Source organism: Balaenoptera physalus (assembly GCF_965194825.1).
Source record: "Balaenoptera physalus genome assembly, chromosome: 5".
Classification (NCBI taxonomy): Eukaryota; Metazoa; Chordata; class Mammalia; order Artiodactyla; family Balaenopteridae; genus Balaenoptera; species Balaenoptera physalus.
This window is the reverse complement of record NC_138884.1, coordinates 77,426,841-77,450,449: the sequence shown is the minus strand read 5'-3', so window position 1 is coordinate 77,450,449 and position 23,609 is coordinate 77,426,841. Positions and strand designations below refer to the sequence as shown.

At 46.4% G+C, this 23,609-nt stretch overlaps 1 protein-coding gene across 3 annotated transcripts in view; it reads right to left on the bottom strand.

Moving 5' to 3' along the window:
- Positions 1 to 23,609, bottom strand: part of SCFD2 (sec1 family domain containing 2) — a 402,102-nt gene that overhangs the window by 9,855 nt on the left and 368,638 nt on the right. Inside the window, exons 7-8 of one of the 3 annotated variants that reach the window (XM_082462258.1) lie at positions 15,011 to 15,145; positions 743 to 862 (exon numbers count right to left, since the gene is read on the bottom strand). In XM_082462258.1, coding sequence (XP_082318384.1) covers positions 743 to 862; positions 15,011 to 15,145 — 255 coding nt within the window. Of the gene's footprint in view, positions 1 to 742; positions 863 to 3,739; positions 12,337 to 15,010; positions 15,146 to 23,609 lie in introns of those variants that run through there. The other 2 variants (XM_082462256.1, XM_082462259.1) reach the window with 2 other exon arrangements.

Genomic DNA, 23,609 nt, shown 5'->3' with positions numbered 1-23,609 from the left:
GGCGGTGGGTGGGGGGCGGCGAGGGTCAATGGGAAGGTGTCCCAGGCTCCCGGTCCCCCAGCAGGACAGTTCTGAGGCTCTTCAGCCCCCAGAGGACAGAGCCCCGGTTGCCCATAGCGCTAAGCAGCCAGGCAAGGCACTCTTTTCCCAACCACCCCGCCCCGTTGCCTAAAGGAGAAAACTGAGGGCTTTTCTCACTCCAATCACCTGGCTAGTAAAAGGCGGAGCGAGGATGCAGACTCAGGCCTGGAAAACCTAGAGGGCTGTGTCTTAACCACCGGGCATGTGCGTGGGGAGGGAGACGGGACCTGGCAGGAGGCTACAGAGGAGAAAGATACTACACTTGTCATTGTCACGACAATGGGCCTTCCCATACTCCTCCAGCCCCGTCCTCTCCCTGCCACAGGGCGGAGATGGTCCCCGGGAGTCACCCTCAATTATCTGGAGCCTGGAAAGCAGCCAAAACTTTCGAGTAACTAAGCACTGATTGGACGCCAGAGAATACAAGCCCTTTAGGATCGGGACTAGCACTTCAGCACTTGCCACCAAGGTAGGAGAGGTCTCCCCCTTCCCTCCACCCACGCCAGGTCCTGGCTCTGGAACAGGCAGAAGGAGCAGGGGGAAAGAAGGCGGGGGATGGAGATAGGGAGTGCTGGGGAGCCTAATGCAGGCCCCGGCCCGCCCTCCCCACTCCTGCCTCAGGCCTCCCGTTCAGATCAGATCACTGAGGACTCACTCGTACCTGGGTTCCTGGCTTCAGGGATGGCACAAGGTCTTTGATCATTTTGGCTTCCGAGACTGTGACCCCGCCCACCACGAAGAGGATCAGGAGAGGGTGGTCGCTGGGATGAGGCCGGCTCACCTGCAAAACAAACCACCCCCGGCGTCAGAGGCGTCTTCAGGTGAGATGAACAACCCTTAGAGAGGGTATGATCTGTTAGGGGTCAGATGTGTTAGCGGTCTGTGAGCTCACTGACCAGGAACACGCACAGCATGTCACCTTCCTACAGCCCTTTCAATAAATATTTTACTGCAAGCAAAGTTAAAGGAGTGGGCACTATTAAATAAGCAGAGAAGTCTGAGGGCAACTTCCCCTCCTATTCGGTCTGCAGGTCTCAGCATAAACGAGCTCCTGCCTTACAGAGCTCCGTGCATCTCCTTCCAAGCATGTGCCACACCCTGGGGTCATCGTCTCTCCCCTGACGGCTGTCTCCTCTAATGGAACACAAACTCCACGAGGCGGTGATCTTGTCTGCCTGGCTCACTGCTAAATGCCCAGCGTGCCGAGTGCAGTTTCTGGCTCAGAGCAGGTGCTCAGTAAATGTCTGTGGAATTGACGGATGGTTAGAGCCCTAGGAGGGGGCGGTGGAGGGTGGACAAAGATGCAAGAACCCTGCACCCACCCTCGAGTGCACACTTCACGCCCTTACCTTCTGCAAACCAGCCTCAGCTGAGGTTGGCTGAGGTTGGCCTCAGCCAGAGCTGAGGACCTGCTCTGCGTGCAACACTGCACTGGAGGTCGTGGAGAATTCCTCCTGGTGCCTCATGATTGCACCAGTGAGGCAAAGTATTATAAAACAGCTAAAATGAGAATGTCTCCCAGTAACCTCTCAGGAAATGTGCAAGGCCAACATGTAGACATAGTGACTAACTGAAGGGGACGAGAGAGGGTTCCTGAAGACAGTGTGTTTGAGCCCTACCTGGAAGCCCGGGATGGTTCGGTGAGGAGTGGGCAGGAGTGGTGTGAGCCGAGCGCCGCAGGCAAGCGGTCACCAGGTCGGGGGAGCAGGCCAGAGGCCCAGCCGGGACAGCAGCACGGAGTCATTATGGGAAGGATGCTGTCAGCTGCCTGCGTGGCCACTGAAGCCAGAGGTGGGAGAGACAGGCTTGACTCCAGCCAGGAGAGGGTAGACAAAGGCGGTAAATGTCGGTACTCATTCACACCCACTAACACACAAGCCATCTTTGGGCCAAGGGACGGTCCCCCGGAGCAGCGGGGGGGGGGGGGAACATCAGGCCGACAGGAAGAGAGGAAGCCCCTGCTCTTACCCCAGCTCCAACTCCTTTCTCAATTTGGTTCTTTTGACTCCCCTGCCTAAATATACCCACTTTTCAATGTCTTGTTTTAAAAACACTTAAAAAGGTAATACATTAAGTATTTCCAGTTATATAAGTTGCTCCTTGGCTTCTGGAGAGGAAACTCAGAGTGGAGAGGGAGGGAGGGAGGTAGAGAAATAGGGGCATGGAGGGAGAGAAATGAAAGGCAGAAAGAAAGAAAGAAGAAAAAGTAGGTCTAAACTTTTTCAAAATGGGTGCTGGTGAACACTGAAAAAGTTACAAAACTCTTTGATCTTTAGAAAAAGACTCCTGACTCCTCACCCCACCCCCCAACCTTCTGCACTGTAGCTCCATCCCCTTGACTGCTGTCTTCCAGTCTGCGTACCACACACCCACGGCCATCCTGCTTTTGTTCCATTTTTCCCCTGGAACTGCTCTCACTGCAGTCACCAATGGCCATCATATGTAGGAGTCGATAGGCAGTTCTTTGTCTTCATTTAACTGGACATTTCTGTGGCATTTGTCACAGTTGATAACACCCTTCTTGGCTTCCACAATAGCATTCTCTCTTGGTTATTTCTTTCACCTTTCCACTGATTTCTTCTCAACTTTCTTCATAGGTTCCTTTTCTCGGTCTGCCCTTTAAGTGTGGATGCTCCTTAGGGCTCCATCTTTGGCCCTTTGCTCCTCTCACTTGAGGACCTCATCTACTCATATTCCTTCAATCATCTTTTATATGCTTCCGAAATCTATGTCTTTAGCATCACTATTGAGTTCCTCTGGCCATCTCCACCTGGATGCCTCCTGGGATCCCTAAACTCAACAGATTTCAAATTTGATGCATGATCTTTCCCCAAGTCTATTCCTTCTGTTGACTTTCTAAGAGCATCACCTCCTTCACAGTCACCTGAGCCAGACCCTTGAGAGTCACCTTGGACTGTGCTGTCTTTTTCATCTCCCAGATCAAGTCCTGTTAATTCTTCCCCCTCCAATTCACTGATCTCTCCTTGATTTCCACTATCCCTGCTCTGGTCGGCTCTCATTCCTTCTTTACTAGATTATTGTTAGAGTCTTCTAACTTGTCTCCCTGTCCCTGGTCTGGCCCCCCACCCCCCCACCCCAATCCAGTCTCCTCATTCCTGCCTAAGTAAGCTTTCGAAAGTGCAAATATTTATTATTGAATTTTTGTGCATTATCTTATCCGATTGTCAAAAATCCTTAGGAGGCAAATACAATCACTGGCGTATTTTACAGATGGAGAGACTGAAGTTTACACGTCGTGACTAAACCTTGGAGCCAGGGGCCAAACTGCAGAGGCCACGCTCTTAAACACCCCTCAGCTCCATCACATGTTCACATTCTTTCCGGGGAGTCTCCTAACTCTGATGATAAAGTTCAGACGCCTCAATTCAGTATGTAAGGCTCTTCTCACATGGCTTTGCTGTATGCCTCTGTTTTCATCACCTCCATATACACTATTTGCTGGAGTCACTCACGAGGACTTGAGCCATCCATGAACGCAAGGTCTTTTTAAAAACACTTTTTGTTAAACATACAACACTTTACTGAACATTTGCACTGAAAAGAGCATTTATCACAAGTGTTCAGTTCAATTTATTTTCACAAACTAAACAAATCCTTGTGACCGGTGCCCAGATCAGGAAACAGAAAGCCAGTAACTGCCATCTTGACTTCTAGCCACTCGATATCAGATTTAGTTTTGCTCAATGATATACCCTGGGGATTTGTCCATATTAGTAGGAAAGATCTTCGGCCCACAGGCATTGGTTGGGACCACACCAGTGGGTTCTGGCCTGTCTGTGCCCATGACATTCCAGTTATTAAACAGTTAGAGCACCAACTGCACCATCTTGTTTTATGTGGAATGGACAGTTTCCTCTGTGTAAAGTACCCCTGCCTCCCCTTCTTTACCTCCTTCCTTTTTACTCTCTTTAAAAGGCACCCTCGCCTCTAAAAAGTTCTCCCTAACCACCTCTCAACTCCTGCCCCATGACCCGAATCTGACAGATACCTCTGCCTTGGCCTTGTCACACCAGACTGAGACCTTGATAGACCTGCCTATCTCCTCTCCTACACTGTAAGCTACTGGAGGGTAGGGATTGATCATATTTATCTTGGTATTCTGGGGTCTGAGCATAGAGCTAGCTCATGGTAAACTTTCAACAAATGTTGTATGAATAAAATGAATGAATGAATGAATGAATGAGGTCCACAGGTTAACTGGAGATATTCTTCTTTTCTTTGAGATCTTTTAGACACTCTCTCTTTGCTTTACGTGTGGTTCTTCCTGGCTGAGTAACTAACCGAGGTTCCTTCCAACCCTACAAACAATTGTTTCTCACTTAATGCTGGGACAGAAATACAACTGGCTCCAGAACTTCAAGTGGTACAGTATGTTCCCAAAGACATATGCTTTCCATAAGAGAGTCTGGACTCTGAAGTACACTGTGAGAATCTTGGAAGGATGTATTGAAAGATGAAAAGGAAAAAAGAAACGAACAGCAACAACAAAGAACAATACCCTTTGGCCAACGAATTGAGGGAATGTTGATTGTGGTACAAATTAACGGGCCCCATTAATGCATGTTGCTGTTTGCTATTTTGGTTTCTGTTTAGATTTATGTTTTGATACCAGATTTTCTTTTAGAACATGTCAAATCGGCAGGCTATTGGGAAGTGGAGTCTTTCCAGTCTTTTCCATCAGAATAACACATTCCTTATAATCAGCCACATTCGGCTGAGTCCCATTTGTATGTGGGCTCATGGTGTAAGGCACTTTGATGATGAAAGATTTAAGCATCATTACTGCCGTCACAAACACACAGATTAATAAAGCAAGTCAGACTCACTGCTCTTTCTTTGATTTTCTAAACCTTCGCCGGCTGGGATTTTAAGACATCGGGTTCTGGTCAGAGAAGATAGTTTCTCCCCACCATCCATCCAGCCTTTGAAGCAGGGGCTGCCGACACCTTCTCTGCAGCTGTGGCCCCGAGAGCGCTCTTTGATGTCCTGATTGGTTTCTATGAGAAGGGTTTCCTCTGCTCCCCGTTTCTCTGGAGTTCTCCAGGCGTTCCAGGAACCCAGCTGCTGATTCTCCTCCAATCTGTTTCTCTACATGTGTGACTTACTTGTCCCCAGCACAGGCAAGGGTCAGGTCTCCCACCCTCTAACGATGGGCCGGGCCTCGTAGGAGGGAGACAGCGTAATGGGAGCGTTGGCCCAAAGGGCACTGGGCCCTGAGAGCCGCCGTGCTGACTTTGAAGGTGGCTTGGTAATGGCTTTTCTCCCAACAGGAGGTAGTAACAGCACTGCCGCCGCCACCGAACACTTCATGTCTAGCACAACTTTTTACTCATTTATTCATCCAGTCCACAAATATTTATTGAGCAACTACTATGGGCCAGACACTGCTCTAGGCACTGGGAACTCCGCAGTGAACGAACCCGAGAAGACTCCCTGCTGCACAGAGTTTATACTTTCGTTGGGGAGAGTGACAAAATACAAAAGTAAATTGGTAAGTGAAGAAGGTGATAAGTGTTGTGGAGGAAAATAAAGCAGGAGGTGGGGCAAGCATTACTCTGCACAGTCTTAGACTCTATGAAGTAGGTAGAAGCTCCATTTTACAGATAGAGACAGTGAGGCTTACAGAGGTGAAGTGACTTGCCCCAAGTTTTCCAATTCATAAGCTGTAGGGTTGAGACAGAAATCCAGGTCTGTCTCATACCAGAGTGGGATACATTCCACATGCTCTCATTTATAAACAGATTCTTCAAACTGAAAGCATTTTTACTAGCTTTCATCTCTTAAAACTCTGTACTTTTAGTTCTTCAGCAACATCAGCCAATTACCAGGTTCCTCGTGGGTCTTTATTTAATCTCATCGCAAAGGCTGTCATCTGCCAGAGTCACTCTGCCATTAGCTCAGCCTCCCTGTTGCATTTGCTGCAGTGGATGGCTTCCCCTTTCCAGAAACTTCCTCCCCAACCCTCTCTGCTTTCTAAGCCCTCTCAGTTTCTCTCCTTCCTCATGGATTCTCCTCTTGCTTGACCTGCCCCATCATGTACTGTGTTCCCGACTGCTTGGGCCTCTTCTCCCAAACACCGTCCCTGGGTGGCCCTATCCTGTCCATGGTCTGGGCCTCACATGGGCCAGTGGCCCCAGGCTCTGCTGAGCTGCAAAGCTGTCTCACAGGCACCTAAACTCTAAAATGCAAGTTATTTTCTTCTCCATTCCTGCTTCCAAGTCAGAGAGAACGTTAACACCTGCCATCCAGCCATGCCTGACTGGGTGACTGACCCTGGACAATGTTCTCTCATTTACTTCCACATCCCATCAATGCCCGGTCCTGTGGGACCCACCGGCGCTGCATCACTGCCCTCCTTCCCTCGGCCCCTACCTCACCCCAACTCTCATCTTCTCACCTTCTCTCCCCAACCTGATGCTAGTCTGGCCATGTTCCCCGCGGCCCCCCCCCCCTCAGTGCTTCCAGGTGATCTTTATAACATATACACTGGTTATATATTCCTAAAAAACATTCCATGGAACCTCATTGTTTTTGGTCAAATGTCAAGCTTCCAGCCCTTCGTGATCTGCCTTCTGCTTATTTCTCTAGCTTACCTTCTTCCACTCTTTACAGGCTGCTCTTAGACCCAGCCATTTGGAGCTACCTGGAATTCCTTTCACGTAGCCCGGCATTTCATCACTTTGTTCCTCACTCCTACTGGCTGGACACACTGAGCTCCTCTGACTCCCATTGAGCTCCCCCTTCTCCGTGTCCTCACACCCCACCCGGATGCCACTTATCTCTCGTCCCCTCAACCCTCAACGTTCTGGTCCATCTCCCTAACAAACTGTAAGCTCTCCAATGTAAGCTATGCCATGGAAGGTATGGTGGCTAGTTTGTCTCTGTATCTTCCTTACCCACAACAGTGACTAGCACACAAGAGGCTCTTGATAATTGCTCACAGGCAAACAAAGTTCGTAGCCTGCCAAAACCAAGTTTTTGTTTAATGATTCCTACCAAAATCCAGCTCACTAGAACTTATGGATCATATTTAGCGAATGTTAGACAAAAATCAAACCACAGTATGTAGCATAATTAAGAAGAAGAAAATATAAACAATGGTTATAAATAGTATTGCAAACAGATTCCAAGACTTGTGCTGATTTAATCAACAAACACGAAATGCTGAGATGATGTTTTCCTCTTGTCAGAAATGCCATAAAGTATAATGGACCTAAGCCAACAGTTCATCTCTGAGTCTCATTTTTCTTGTGCAAACAATGAGGAGCTGGACTAGATGACCTCCAGGCACGTCCAGCTTTCACAGTCCAAGGATCTGACATCAAATTGCACCTAAGGCTCATCGTTTTTGCCCCTTATCCTTACAGCATCCTTCACCCCTGCTGTAGATGCATCTGTAGGTATCTGTCCCGCCCACACATGAATAGTCTCCTCCGTCCCCATGGCCACGGGGTGGGCTCCTTGCAGCCATGTAATTACGGTGTGATCGTGCCCCCCAACTTCAACTGAACGGTTCAGGAATGGGCCCCGACCCAGGCTGGGCCAACTCGAGACCCTTCCCTGGGAATCAAGACTTGACCTAAGACAGACGAGGCCCAGTCAAAGCTGAGCTCTTAAGAAGCACCAAAAGCTGTGGCATAGCTCTCCAGCCATTCACTCAACTCATATTTATTGAGTATGTACACAATGCTAGGGCTGTTCTCGGCATCTTCTGCAGGCCACGGCAAGCCTTCAAGAACTGTCTGGTTTCCTGATGGCTTTCTAGCTCTCGGGCCCAATCCTTCCTGCGGCTCACCGCATTGCCGCCCTTAGGTTCCTGCAGAGGCCGCCTCGGTCCTCATAATGAGGACTTTCTTTGATGAAGTTCACGCAACCTGGTGGTAGCTTAATTGCCCCTGAAGTGTTTCAACTCTTACCCCCTCACCACCTCCAGCTTTTTAGGGCTACCCTGAGCAGTTGTTCCCTCTCTCCCTGTGGGCCTTTTTCTATCGCTGCCTAAGGCCATGGAGCTCTCACAGGAACTCATACTAAGGGCCCAGAGGCAAGCACTGGGTCTTCTTTGAGTGTTTTTCATAAATCTTTTCTTTTTTCCTATTAAGCACGGCCATATAAGAAATGGAACAACAACAACACAGTTTAACAATGCTCTTAAAAGGAGGTAAAAGGGCCTCGCGTAAGTTCATTAGATACAACCCACCCCCCTCACAGCAGTTCCAGCAGAGAAAACATCTTGACAAATCAAGTCCCTTAGTCAAAACAAGTTGGAGTCCAAACACATGGAGTAGATATAAAATATATTATTTTCAGGAGACTGAAATCCAAACCACAAATTCCAGAAACGCATTTTCAAAGTGCTGCCTATTAGACATGCTCGTTTTAAATTAAATTGTGAGAGCGGTAAGGTATGGTTCGATTTATTTATTAGATCGCTATCAAGCTTTTCTCTACAGGGATCAAGGTGCTCCACGCACAGGCATTTGGAGAGAAGACTTGACTGTTTAGAAAATGTGAGGTTCTGTCAAAGCTGTTTCTCTCGAGTTTGAGAGTCCCCCTCCCCCCAGGGCACCGCCCTTTGAAGCCGACAGCTCCATGTGGCCGACCACAAGTCTAGCCTCTGGTGGAGGCGTGCGCTGAGCCGACTCCAAACACTTGCTCAGGACTGCAGGAAGAATGATCTCGTGGGCACCCAGCTCTGCTCCCCAGCCTGCCTGCTTCCCTTGACAGGGCCTGACGGGGCGAACTTGGGAGAGCAAAGTCCTACAGCTCGTCACTCAGAAAGGTTTTTTTTTTTTTTTCCTTAGATTATATTATTTAAAATGATTGTGGGCAAACAGCAGGCACGCCTTTCATTATCAAAGCCTTTCTGGGCCCACTTATTTTGAAACCAGATCAGAAGCACGAGTACATTTTCTGTCCTCTAGATTGAAGGGAAAACTCCTAGAATCAGCCCAACACTGCCCCTGACAGGCCGGACAGCCAACCCTACATTTAGGTCAGGTGCGGACTGCGTTTTCCTAAAGTGGCCTCGGCGATATTTTCTGCCCCTCATGCTCCGGTTCCCTTTTTAATAGGAAGACTGTATATCCCTCCCCTTGAATCCAGGTGGGCATTTGTGACTGCCTCAACCAGCAGAATACTGAGGAGTGATCCCCTGTGGCTTCTGAGGCTTCCCACCTGGCAATCTCTCTTAGGATGCTTGTCCTCGGGATGCCGTGAGGAAGCTCAGGCCACGTGGAGAGGCCTGTGTGGAGAGGAACTGGGTCCTGTGGCTCACAGGCCGGGTTGAGCTACCAGCTGACGATCAGCATCAACCTGCTGACCACGGGAGTGGACCATCTTGGAGGCGAATTCTTCTCTGCTGAGCTCTGCCCAGACAGCAGATACATGAACCAAATAAATGACTGATAATATTTTACGCCAGTGTTTTGACATGGCTTCTTACATACCGATTGATAACCAGAACGGGTTGGGCGGGGGATGAGAGACTTCTGTGGAGAGTCTGATTTATACAGGAAAGCAAGCTAAAGCAATGAAAAGAAAGTGACTTTAACAAGTTGCAGCCTGACGCAAATGAGGTTCCGACTTTAGTAAGGGCAAAATACAGCTGCCTTGACTTCCCTCTCACAGAGGGTTTATTTGAGGCAGAGAATCTTGGACACACAGGCATTTTTCCTAACTTTCACTGTCTGCGGACATTTACATCAATAAGTTGATTTCTGTGAGCCACTTCTGAGGCCTCCCTACAGCACTGGGGCTGATTCAGGAGTGCTTGCGGGGCAGAGGCGGAGCTTCTGAAGTGCTCCTGGTGGAGTCTGGGGTCCGAGTTGTTTTGGGCTTCTGCCTCTGTGCCAGGTGGCCAGGGTCTAGCCCAGCTGACCTCTCTTCCCTTGAGCCATTTTGTCATGGCACGGGCACAGAATTTCACCGGCTCCCACACCTTGCTCCAGGAGGGAGGGTCTGTGTCCCCTGAGACCGAGGACATCAAGGCTGGACTCACAGGATAGAAGAGAAAGGGGGTCTGGAAAGACACCGCACAGCCGTATAAACATGGCTGCCCACAGGCAGAGAAAGTCCATGTCTCTTAGCAAGAGCAAGTCGGCAGTGACACAGGAAATGCTTGTGACTTTGGGGGAAGGTGTCAGTTCTCTTCTGTGTGATTCATTTGTTCACTCAGCAGTTAACCTGTATGCATCAAATGCCCACACATGGGCTCTGTACAGCAATACAAAGACACTCAAGGTGGCTCTTTTCTCAAGAGCCACAGTCTGGCCAGGATCACGAACTTGTGAAAATAAAAATAGCAAGTACATACTTAGCACTGCCTGTAGGCCAGCTACTGTTGTGAATCCTCTGTATGTGTGAACTCACTTCATCCTCACCACAGTCCTGTAAAGTAGGTACTATTATCACCTGCATTTTACCGATGAGGCAACTTAGGCACAGAGGGCTTAAGCGACATACCCATGGTCACACAGCTGGTAAGTGCGGGAGCTCGATCGAGTTCTAACCCAGACCATCTGACTCCGGATGTTACCACCACTCCCTATTGCCTCTTGTAAACAAACATGGGCAGTAGCAGGAGGTGAGTGGTGTTAATAGAGCATATACTAGATGGCCTCCTATTATTTACAAAAGCAAACAGAAAAGTGAGAGATGTGAAATAGAGAAGCGATCCCCAAAACCTCCCCTGACAGCACTCACGCTCCTACCTGACACTGCTAGGACATTTCTCCCGCTGGCTCCTTTGAGTCCTTACACTACAAAACCAGCCTCTTTGCTTCTGTTCTGTTCTCCAGAGAGACAAAGAAGGGGGAAGAAACAGATTTCCATGCTGTCTGTGGACAGAAGACGAGCCCACCAGGTTTCTTTGACAGAGGCGAGGCGGGCTTCCGTCTCCCCGGGCAGGGCAGTGCTGGGCGGTGAGTGGGAGCCCGTGGGTCGCTGCTTCTCTGGGGTGACATAATGACAGAACAGTGACTGGCTTCGCCTTGCTTAGTAGCTGCTGCAAAGGAGGGTCAGGGAATACTCTGAGGGTCACTGGAGTTGACTGGTCCGGCTGCTGCCTTCTCTCCCTCGTGAAGTTGTTGAAACGTAGCCTCGGCTTACGGGCAGTAAGCTGGAAAGAGGAACCACTGACGGAAGGCTGCTGCTCTCTGAATGGGCGCCCGCACAGGGCCACTCCCAACCTTCAGCGGGCGCCTGCTGTGCGTAAGGCCCATGCAGGTGCCCCGTGCTGAGGATGCAGGAAAGAACGAGACCCAGATGAGCCCTCCTTTCTCACAGCCATAGCTTTCACCTCCTTCTGGTTGTGGCCGACAGCGAGAAATTCATTTACATCACAAGTGCGTATGTATGTGTGACTCAGTTATTTGGTTTCACGTTGCTAGCCTGTTCTATTTTTCTCCGTTAAGAAGTGCTGATTACAACCCATTGAACTGAGATCTTGATCCCCTGATGTGCAGTGGATCAAGCCGTTCAGTTAGAACACGCTAGTCTGGAGAAAGATACCTAACACGTATAATGACAAAGCAAGGAATAAGGGCAGTCACAGAAGTGCGCACAAAAGGTACAGAGCCCTGACGAGACACTGGGGCCTGGAAAACCCTCTCCTATGTTTTTCCTATCACCGTCATGGGGACCCGCAGTATACTGTGCGGGAATGTCTGCTGGTCTCTTTCCCAGAACATTTCCTGCTGGCTCTCACCCCCCGCGCAGATACTGCCTCTGGTGACTCTGAGCCAAAGTCATCTGTGAAACCGTCTGTGAGTCCACAGACAGGACGGGGACAGACGAGCAGCTCAGCTCCCTTTCCAGCCCTACAGCTCTCCCATTTGGACGACAGTACCCCAAGCACAGAAGGAGCCCACGTGGACACCTTTATTTCATCAGGCCTTGTCTGTTTGTTCCCTTCACGCACAGCGTCAGTGGGTCTTGAGTGAGAAGGGGGGGAAGCAGGTCCCAGAGGCAAAGAGCAGGGCAGCAAGCGGCAGGAAAGCGATGGCTGTTGGCTGCTGATACAGAATGAAGATGCAGTGTGTGGAAGCAGCTCACACCACTGCGTAAGTTTCTTCTCCTGAGGCTGTGCTGCCAGAGAGTCCCAGGACCAAGTCCCAGAGAAGCAGACTGGGTAAGAGCAGACCCTGGGAGAGCTCCCTCACATGGGCTGGGTCTTGATGACCAGTCCGGGCGTGAAGTTGACTGAGGAGTTGCATAGATACTGGAGAGGGAAAGCATCTGTGCTAATGAGTCATCAGGAAGAAAAGAATTAATGACACATGAATATTTAACTTCCAAGAAAATACCTGGCAGCATCCTGGTGCCAAGAAATGTTGTGGTTAAGAGCACGGGCTTTGGAATAAGACTGACCTGCGAACAAATCCTGTTGTCCCATTTCCTGTGTGCTGTTTGGAAAACAGCCGAGAACGGAGGGGAGCATGACCCAATTTTGGCCTTCTGGAAGCTCACAGCTACTGCTTGAGCTTTCTGAGCCTCAGTTTCCCCACGGGTAAAGCAGGGATAATGAAAGGGTTGTTGTGAGGTTTGAATATGAGAATGGCTGATTCCCTGGTACAGCCGACCACAGGTTAGCTGTTTGACTCTGGTAGTGAGAAGCATCAGAGAACAGGACCAGGGAGACTGGTGAATGGCCGTGGCCATGAGAGGCTCCATCTCTTCGATCCACATCCTCTTCTTTCCACTGGCCTTAAACCAACGAAGAAGACACCCTCTCCTGACGGCGTCGCCCCCACCTCAAAGACGGAGCTCTTTGAGAAGTCACTGTTAGGTCCTCAAAGCCCTACCGTTCCTTTTCACATTTATCCCAATTTTGTTTAAACTTTGAACACATGGGCCAGAGGTAATTTTCCTTGCCAAGTTCTGTGGAATGATGGGAAGAGCCGGCCACGGAGGCCCATGTAGAAATGGAACAAAATGATTCTCCCTTGGGCTGCTGGGGTGACGAGGGCTACTGGGCCAGCCCACCAAGACTCTCCCACCCCCTTCAGACAGACGAGAGCCCCTGGCTACCGAGAGCAGAGGCCCGGGAGCTGCGGGCCGAGGAGTGGATCCTGACAGCTGCTGGAAGAACACACATTCCTCTCTCTTAAATCCATTACATGGAAACCTCTTTGAGATCAGTCTCCAGGGCCGGGGGCATCTCTTCATGAGCTCTAACTCCAGGGATTTGAATGGAGAGAAACACAGCAGGCCAGTGCTGGCCCAGGACGCTTCTAAACATCCTCTCAGGCAAAGCTCCCCTTAGGACAGCGAAGCTTCCGACCGCAAGAAGAGCTGCAGAAAACACTCCGTATAGTTTAAAAGGGTAATTTAAAAATGTGATGTCTCACGGTTCATGAGACAGTGATGGAAAATGCAAGTGGACAGTCCTCCTACAACAGACGGTCTATGTTGGCCTCCAGAGAGTTGCAAAGTCCGTTAGCACATTAAAGGTACTGTGAAATCTGACAGCAAAGAATTTCAGGTTAATTTTCTGTTTATCCCAGGGGTTCCCAAACATATTTGGTCACAGAACCCTTTTGCCAGGACAGTTCTTTCCGCAGAACATCACTGGCCTAAGAGGGAGTTAAGGCCTCCTCTCACTGACACTGTGCCTCCTTGCAAATTAGAAACTCCTGCAGTAAGCAGAGTGCAGACAGGTTCGGGCCTCCACGTGTGCCCTTGGCCTGACCATGGACGCAGCAGCCTGACTGGGAAAGGACAAAATGGGCCGTCCTCAGACTTGACGGATCAGGGCAGGAAAGTCCACTCCTGTTAACTTTAGTCTCTCTCCAAGGTTAAGTCCAAGCTTATGAATGAAGGAATAGGGTGCTAGGGTGGAGAAGGTCAGAGACCACCTCTAGCCTGGAAGCTTCTGTACAAACTAGCCACCATGAAGGGCTGCTGGACAACCCTGGGCTTACATTTAACATGGGAGTCCACGAACACTTTTGAGAAGCTGAACTGTGCTGCATTATTTAAAAAAAAAAAAAAAAAACAGAGGGAAAATGCACCAGACGCGCATTGCATCAGAAGCTGATGATAATTGGGAGCATTGGGAAGGAGACTGGGTGTCCATTTCAGACATTTACTGCTTGGTTTAGAGTCTGATTGGCTTCCGTCCTCTGGCTTTTGGAGTGGACCAGTTTTCCTGGCATATGCATTTATTGAACTCTGAAAGGCCAGATCTTCTATGCAGATTAATTCATGATTTCAAAGATGCTTTGAAGCTGGCAAAACATTCTGTTATTTCCAAGAGTTATTACAACTGAAATCCTGGCATAGACGAGGAGGTCAGCCTGTAATCTTATTTAGATCTTTTTAAATTTAGAAACTTTATAGTGGGTTAAAAATAGATCACATTTGTGTACTTTTCCTCCTTTCATCTCCACTGCAAAGGCTGTTCAGTAATTTTGACCTACCCTCAATACTAGCCAGGGAAATTCTCATGCTTGTCACCCAGGAGTGCTAAGCCAAAATAAAAGTCATTTTCAAGTGGATTTTGGGGTGATCCTAGTTATACAACTGAGCAGAGTTACTCATTGTCCCACATAATAAGTTCTAGAATTAAGTGCACCGGGCTACCACTAAGATCTGTGAATGGTATGTGGACTCCTGTTAAGTGAAAATGTGGGCCATGAGGGAAGTTTTCAATAGTGTTACTCTGGAGGGCTTGTGTCCTTACCTATTGATCAGAAAAGATCATAATGCTTAGGTCAAGAGAAGCTGTATGAGTCTGGAAGGTCAGGCTGCTTATAACCGAAAGTTAAATGAAGATTGCACCCAATTTCAGAAGGGCCAAATACTGGACGTTCTCCTTTGTGGTACTCGCCAGGGTTAAGGGGGTGCCAGCATTTTCAAGCCCAGCAAAGATAGCATTACACTCAGGATTACCTCGTCATGGTTACTTTACCTTCATGAACATGCTAAATCCAGTTTTAAGGAGATCAGTGAGGCCTGAAGACATGTGTTCAATGTCAACGGGATCTGGCCTCTCGGGATTAAATATTTCCTCCACAACCTGCTTCAACAACGGCTTATAGGATGCCTGGAAAGACAAAACATTGTGCTGTAAGTAAATGGGTTTGTTTGATTTGCCTGGAGAGAGGGTAGCTTTCTCTGCACCAAGCGAAGCAAAACCAGTTTATTTTGATACTGAGCAATGGCTATGATTCTCTGTGTGTGAAAAGAGAATATAACAACATTGATTTTGGGGGGAAATTTTTATCCCACTACACTAGCACTATTTTTTGTTCCTCACACTCCCTTCCACAAGCAAATGCCTCTTACCAGAGCTATAATCCTAGTATGGCTAATTTTTCAACCTAGATTTAAAGGGACAATTTTTTGCATGAAGTGTACTGAAAAGCAAAGTACTGTCAGCCGATATAGACAGGAAGACAATCTCCTCAACCTTCTTAGAATTATGCTCCCTTCTGCTAGGATCCCGAATGTTTTCTTACAATGTATTGTCACTATCCAAGTCCAAAGCAATCCCTCCGTCTTTTAGAGAGGTCAACTCCAAGTACAAACTGGCCAGAAAAAGCAACAAGATGCCAAAAGAAATCTGACCAAGGTCAGGGCTTAGAGAAAGCAAGCCACGTGGGCTATGAGAATTTCAGTAGAATTAAGCTAATGTGAACTTACAGCAACTACAGTTTGGTAAATGGTGCTAAATTTATCCACCTTTAGGTAGTATTTGGAGGCAGCCGCCTCTGACCAATGTATATTGTAAGCATGTTCTCCCACCTCTTTCCTTGGGTCTCCTTCCTACCAAGCTTTTCCTCTCTCCTTCCCTCCCCATCGGCCGCACCACCTTCCTCCCAGACCTGTTGCTACCTCTGCTGCTCCAGTTATGTTCGGCAGCCCAGTTTGAGCATGAAGAGTGAACGAAGAGGAATGTCTTCCCTCAAAGCACTCTGCTATATCTATTACAGGCTCAGGAAAGCCAGGCTAGGACAGCACTGTAGAGATGTCATGAACTGCTTCTCTCTTTGCACTGGCCAAATCTGTAACCGGCCTCTAGCCAGCGTTGAGGATATTTGGTATGTTAACTTCACCTCTGGCTTCATCTTGCTTTTCGTAGTCATTTTTTACTCTGATTTCCCCCTTATTCCAACTTTCTTACTTGAAATACCTTAGAAATAAAGCAGGGTATAAACCATCAAAATCATAAACAGTCATTTAGCTAGAAGGTAACTGGTGCATTTATCAAGGATAAGATGCAGGGAGAAATAGCAGCTGTTGAGTTGAGGGTGCAGCTCTCCTCTGCTTAGTAGTCAAACAGACCATTGCATGCCCAGAGATCTCATAGGCAAATGCTCACGAAGGGAAAGCACTGGGCAGAGACACCGGTAACACAGAAATTGAAAAAACCAAAAACTGTGAGTCAACCTTCCTAATACCAACATAGATTTAAAAAATTTATCATACAGGCAAAAATACAGAGGTTTGAAAATACACTTTTTTGATGAGGCCGTGGGGAAACAGACACGCTCATATACTGCTGGTGGGAGTGTAAATTGTCACAATCGGTGTAGAGGGTAATCTGGCAATATCTATCAAAGTTACAAATGCATCTGACCTAGCAATTCCACATCTAGGAATTTATCCTAAAAATATGCTAGTATATGCAAATGAGATCCACAAAGGGCTGTTTATTGTTTATAATAGCAAAAGATGAGAAACTCATGTGCCCATCAGTAGGGAGCTGTTTCATAAATGGGATACATCCACATGAAGGAATGCTATGGAAGCGAAGAGGGAAGCTCTGTGCTGATGGTAAAAAGCAAGGTGCAGAATAAATCGTGAGTGGAAGAAGCAAGGTGAGGAACAATGTGTATGATGGGCGTTTGTGTAAAATGTGCCAAAGGGAATATGAAGGTTTGCATTTGCTGAAACATGGAAAAAATAAACTCTGGTGTGATATACAGAATCACCATGAGCAGTGATCATGGAGTGGGGAACCGGACAAGGGACAAAGGTGGGAGGAAGCCTTTTCACTATATTCCTTTTTTAAATAGCACAGTTAAAACATCACTACACACACACACACACACACGGCACGAATGGCCTTTTTTTCCCTCACCTGTTCAAAATTAATAAATTATTTATGCATGGAAGAGATTCGAGTAAAGCACACCAAAATGTAAACGAGGGCTAACTCTAGGTTCTGGGAGTAGGGGACATTCTTTTCTTTTTTTCTAAATTTTAGAAATTGACAGGTATACTTCTGGAATCATAAAACAATCCAGTAAATATTTTCAATGTTAAAAAAATAAAGTTCATGGAATGGCCTCTGAATTCTACAAATCCTCTTCCCTGAGTAAATTGTCTTGAAAACTTTTCTACCATCTCAGCCTTTCCGGATATTTAATCTCTTAAACTTTAATCTCTTTAAACTGCTCTCCATGGAGAAGTCCTTTGGCCAATACTCTGTTACCTTATCATCATTATCATCAAATATTCATCGACTGCTTCTTTAGAAATAGAATCCAATTTTTGGACAGGCACATGATCAACTGGCTGAAAGACTCCATTCTCCAGCCTTCTTTGCTGTTGGGTCTGCAAGTTCTGGGCAATGAGATGTAAGTAGAAGGGGAGTGGGACTTTCAGAAGTCTTCTATTTTTAAAGGGGAAGGGTATGCTTTCCTCCCCTTTCTCTGTTTGCTGCCTGGAACATGGAAGTGATGACTGGAGCTCCAGCAGCCACTGTGTAAGACAGGGCCATTCCTTAGAGGTACTGGAGCAGAGGGCTGGAAGAAACCCAGGTCAGTGGAGACTGGTGGAGCCACTATAAACATAACATGGATGTACTGAATCAGGACCTACTTATGTGACAAGACAAAACCTTGCATGTTTCAGCCTTACATTTCAGATCTTGTTACTTGAAACTGAATGAAATTCTAACTGATACAAAGCACAAAGGGAAGATAAAGACATAAAAAGGCCATTTCTTCTTTCCAGGAGTTTACAGTTATTTGTTCTATTAGTCTACATATAGTTATATAGAATAACATTAAGCAGAACCACAGAGAAGTACACATACGCTGTCACACTTAAGAGAGGAGAGAGTATACCCCCAACCTACAGAAAACAAAAGAGGCTGTTGCTCCCCGTAGGATGCACCTTCTGTAAGAAGGAAGAGTAGTGATCCTGAGAAGAGCTCAGGTATAGGAAAAAGTTGGTCCTATTGTCCAGCTAAAACACTATGCCTAGGGCCTCCTCTGTGCAAAGTACAGTGTACCAGGGTGACAGGATTGCTCTCAGGGCTCCAGAAGCCCCCATATAGACCGTGAGACAGGGAAAGAAGGAAGCGTAGACGGTTAGGGATCCCGCTCTCTCCCTTGCTCCAATTTCAGCTAAGCCCTGGGGAATGCAGCTCTGGGGAGAAAATGCCCCCTGAGTCAGGGCTCCCCTTCGGGGTGAGCAGAAATTTGGAAGTGCTATTCCTTTAACACCTTCATTCTTGGGACTCTGTGATCATTGTATGTTACTGGGCAAGGCTGTAAATCCTTTTTATTCTTTTTTAAGGTATGTAGGTAATGTTTATTTAGAATGAGAAAAGAAGCCAAAATTTAAGTATGGAAAAGTAACAAATGACAAACGCATCACATAATCCAGAAAAATAACAAAAGTGCTTTTATTAATGAACTGCTTGACATACCTCTATAATACTCATTTCTTCGATTTCTTGGCTGCACTCTCTCCTATGACATTCACATGACATTCTCATATGATTGTCTTCTCATGTGACAACAATTTTGAAATACTATTTTCTATACTGAGATATGTGATGGTTATTCAGCTGTTGTCTCTCAACCCCAAACCCCTCCCTTCTGTACTCAGTTCCGGGATGCTGGCCTGCCAACCATACTCATGCTTTGCCATCTAGATCTGTTTGACTCTGCCAACAGCGGGCCGGGGAAGGAGACGGGAAGGCAGGAAGAGCAAGAGGAACCTGCTTCTCTTTGTTTATTTGCTGTTCCTGGCAGCATTACCCCAGCAATGGCCCCTCACCACTTGGAGCTCTGGACTTTTAAGTCATAGGCTCCATTACATTACCTTTCTTGTTTAAGCGGTTTCAGCTTTTTTCTATTTTCACTTGTAACCAAAGGCCCATTAAATGATATAAGTATTGTCAATTTAAAGATACATGAACCCCAGTGTTCACTGCAGCACTATTTACAATACCCAGGACATGGAAGCAACCTAAATGTCCAATGACAGATGAATGGATAAAGAAGATGTGCTACATATATACAATGGAATATTACTCAGCCACAAAAAAGAGTGAAATAATGCCATTTGCAGCAACATGGATGGACCTAGAGATTATCATACTAAGTGAAGTAAGCCAGCCAGAGAAAGACAAATATCATAGGATATCGCTTCTATGTGGAATCTAAAAAAATGATACAAATGAACTTATTTACAAAACGGAAGTAGACCCACAGACATAGAAAACAAACTTACGGCTACCAAAGGGGAAAGGGGCGGGGAAGGAAAAATTAGGAGTTTGGGATTAACATATACACACTACTATATATAAAATAGATAACCAACAAGGACTTAACTGTATAGTGCAGGGCATTATACTCAATATTTTATAATAACCTATAAGGGAAAATAATTGGAAAAAGAATATATATACATATAACTGAATCACTGCTGTATACTTGAAACTAACACAATATTGTAAATCAACTCTACTTCAATTAAAAAATAAAAATAAAAAAATAAAAAAGAAGGGAATTCCCTGGCAGTCCAGTGGTTAGGGCTTGGCACTTTCACTGCTGGGGCCTGGGTTCGATGCCTGGTTGGGGAACTAAGATCCTGCAAGCCGCGTGGTACAGCCAAACAAAAGAGGAGACGTTGATAGGTTTTGCCACTTAAATATCATATGGAAAAAGACCTCTAAATTCTTCTTTAAAACGACTAAGCACAGAACAACTAAATAACATTGTCCATTTAAAGAGCACGATTTGGGAAAAGACTTCCTTAGGTACAAAGCAGTACTAGTCTCGTGACTTCTTAGCAAACACATTTCTTAGTTTTCCCAATTAGGGTTTTAATCATGAGAACTTCTGGCTCCTTCCTCACTTAGTCTGGATTTTTTTCTGCCCCAAATCATGTCACTGAAATCTGATTGAAATGAATAGCTTTTGGCAGTAGCTTCCTAGATGAGGATCCTCTAATTGTCATGGAATTTTCTATTCAGCCAGAAGCCACCCACTTCTCAGCAAAGGACCATAGGAGGTGGTGATGGGGAGACAGATGTCTTGCCCCAGTGCCCTGCTCAAAGTTTTCCTCACATGTTAAAAAGGACCAGAGGGGAGATTAGTCGTGTAGTTTGTCTACATAAGAGTGTTAACCAGAGTAATTTAATTTTTCTAATCAAACATTCACTGTCAGTTCACCTTTCAGGGGGGAAGGAGAGGAATTAAAAACACAGACAAATTCATCCTTATTTCTCGCTTATACCACATCCAGTGTGTGCTGGCAGTAAGGGGTCTGTGCCCTACAGCGTAGGGCCTACACAATCATTCAGACACCCAGGTTCCTGCTATTGAGTAGCCCCACCAGTCTCTAGGGCACTGGAATCCCACACTGAAGCCTTTGCATCTCATCAGCAGAGGATGAAAGAGAGAGAGTATGGAGGATTTCCAGAGAGATTTTATGGGCTCATCCTGAAAGTGATCTGTATTACTTCTGCCCATTGTTCTTTGGCCAGAATTAGTCACAAACCTACATTTACCTGCAAGAGAATTTGGAAAATGTGGTCTAACTATGCCAGAAGGAAAAGGAAATGGAGTTTGGGGAACATGTATAACATCGTCTCTGCCACAGACACACCGTAAAGTCTGGATTGAAACATTAATATAACTATTTCCTTAATAACTGGCAGGTTGCTTGTTGTAGGCAAAGGATTATTAAACCTCTCTTCCCTTCTACATAAGAATCTGACCTTTGGTTAACTTTCTAGCTCTGTTTCCCTGGAAACCTGATAAGGGAAGAATGTCAAACTCTAGCCAGGCAAGATTGCTTATGATAAAAATGACCCCTGCTTAGTAAATTGCATTAGACTGGGAGAACTATAAATACTGGACAGAAAGCCAGGGCTTTGGGCTTCTCTGAGTATGAAGACTCTTGTGTAATTGGCCATGGCCCTTGGAGGAATGCTGGAAGTCATGTCAGTGGAGTTGTTTCAGAGAAATTGGCTCCTATAGGATATGAGGGTTTTAAGCCAGAGGACTCCTGCCCCTACCCTTCCCTCCAGTGAGTCTAGTTCCCTCACTGCTCAGCTGTCACTTCAGGACCAAACCGAACAGCTCCTGGGTAGCTGCATGGACTGCTTCATGATGGTCACAAGGACTACTCGAGAGGAGAAACATGCCCGCTGCTCCCTACCGCGAGCTATGTTCCTGTCCTGGGCAGACGGGTGCAAATGCGGGGCTATGACCGCAGAGATGACTTATCTACTACGCACAGAATGCACGATGCCGAGGGCCCACAGGACTGTTAGCGACCCATGAAAATGCATTAATTTCTTTTAAAATGAGAAGAAAAGAAATGAACTTTTCGGTCAAAGATAATGTTTTTTGTTTTTTTTTTTAAATTTTATTTATTTATTTATTTTTGGCTGTGTTGGGTCTTCGTTTTTGTGCGAGGGCTTTCTCTAGTTGCGGCGAGCGGGGGCCACTCTTCATCGCGGTGCGCGGGCCTCTCACTATCGCGGCCTCTCTTGTTGCGGAGCACAGGCTCCAGACGCGCAGGCTCAGTAGTTGTGGCTCACGGGCCCAATTGCTCCGCGGCATGTGGGATCCTCCCAGACCAGGGCTCGAACCCGTGTCTCCTGCATTGGCAGGCAGACTCTCAACCACTGCGCCACCAGGGAAGCCCAAAGATAATGTTTTGATACATAATATTAATATATTTGTCTCTATACCAATGAAACTATAATATAATTATATATAAGTACGTATGTGTAAATATTAGAATATGAATATATTCAATAAATGTATTCAAATAAATATATTTATATATAATTTTTATTATGTATAATATTTAATAAATATTTCTTCACATAAATATATAGATATAGATTTTAATACAGGAAGAGGGCCATGAAGGCAAAAGTGCTTAGGGCAATGAAAATCACAATGTGGCCCTGTATGACAGTCTCATGAGGCTAGCTTGAAGGTTTGGTAGAGCCTAATGAGACCCCCATGGGTGTTACACATGAAATAGATGAAGTTTCAAAAAAAAATCAGAAACTCTCTTTTTTTCTTTACATGACCAATATCTGTTCCAGAACAAACTGGGCTTTTAATATACCAGAGTTAATTAAAATATGAAAAATAAAATACTTGTTTCTATGTCTCTGGTTACTCTTTTGCGGTATATGATTAGATCTAGAAGGTTCTTATTGACCTGATTCCAACTCTTGAAGAAAGGTGTTGAGCATAGCAACAGTTGATGACGTTACACATAAGTCAGAGACAAGTTTGAGAAGCTAGTCTAACTCCAACAGCTTCTTGAATTTGGCGCACCTTAAAGATGGTCTAGGACAGGGGTCCCCAACACCCGGGACGCGTACCGGTACCAGTCCTAGGTCTGTTAGGAGCCGGGTCGCACAGCAGGAGGTTCGCGGCAGGTGAGCGACGCGTCATCTGCCGCTCCCCATCGCTCGCGGTACCGCCTGAGCCATCCACAGCCCCGCTCGCAGTGGAAAAATTGTCTTTCATGTAACTGGTCCCTGGTGCCAAATAGTTTGGGGACCCCTGGCCTAGGATATCCGTTTCCGAGAAAACTGGAGTTGTTGCCACAATCACATCCCCAACAGTCGTGCTGCTGACCTTGGCTTTGCTGGTTGGTGTTGGTGCAGCCAGGACCGATCTTGGTTCTGCTACTGCAGATGCTTCTCTCTTTTTTGCAAAACCAACTCTGGACAACCAAGTTCTCAGGAGAACTAGATTTGTACTGAGAGTATTTATTTTGTTTCAATCCAAGATTGTACAGAAAAACATTTGTTCAAAACTGGTCTTGGCTTTGACTACTCCATGGCTTATTTATTTTTAGTTTTTGCTGCAGTATGACTGATTTTTTTCCCCCTTTCATCTTCTTAAGGAAAATGGTTTGCGCTGCAGATTAAAAAGTGGTTCATTTGTCTGTCTGTTCATCCATCCATCCATCCTTCAAACCAGAAGCAGATTACTTAAAAATTTTTTTGATTAAAGTCCCTTCAACTTCAATATGAGGAAATCAAAGCCCAAAGCTATTAATTAACTTGCTTGAATTCACACAGGCAGTTAGAAGTTAGACTACAGGACAGAGCCAAGTTTCCTGGCCCCCAGCATAGCCCTATCTCATGCAGAGCCTTTCAAAAAGGATGCTAGCAGGTCTAGGGTTAGGTAGATAGAATCAGAAGGAAGAACAGAGCTTAGTGCTTGGAAAAGACCAGCTGGTGGCCAGAGCTGGGGATTGTTGATGTTGATGAAGAGACTGGGCCT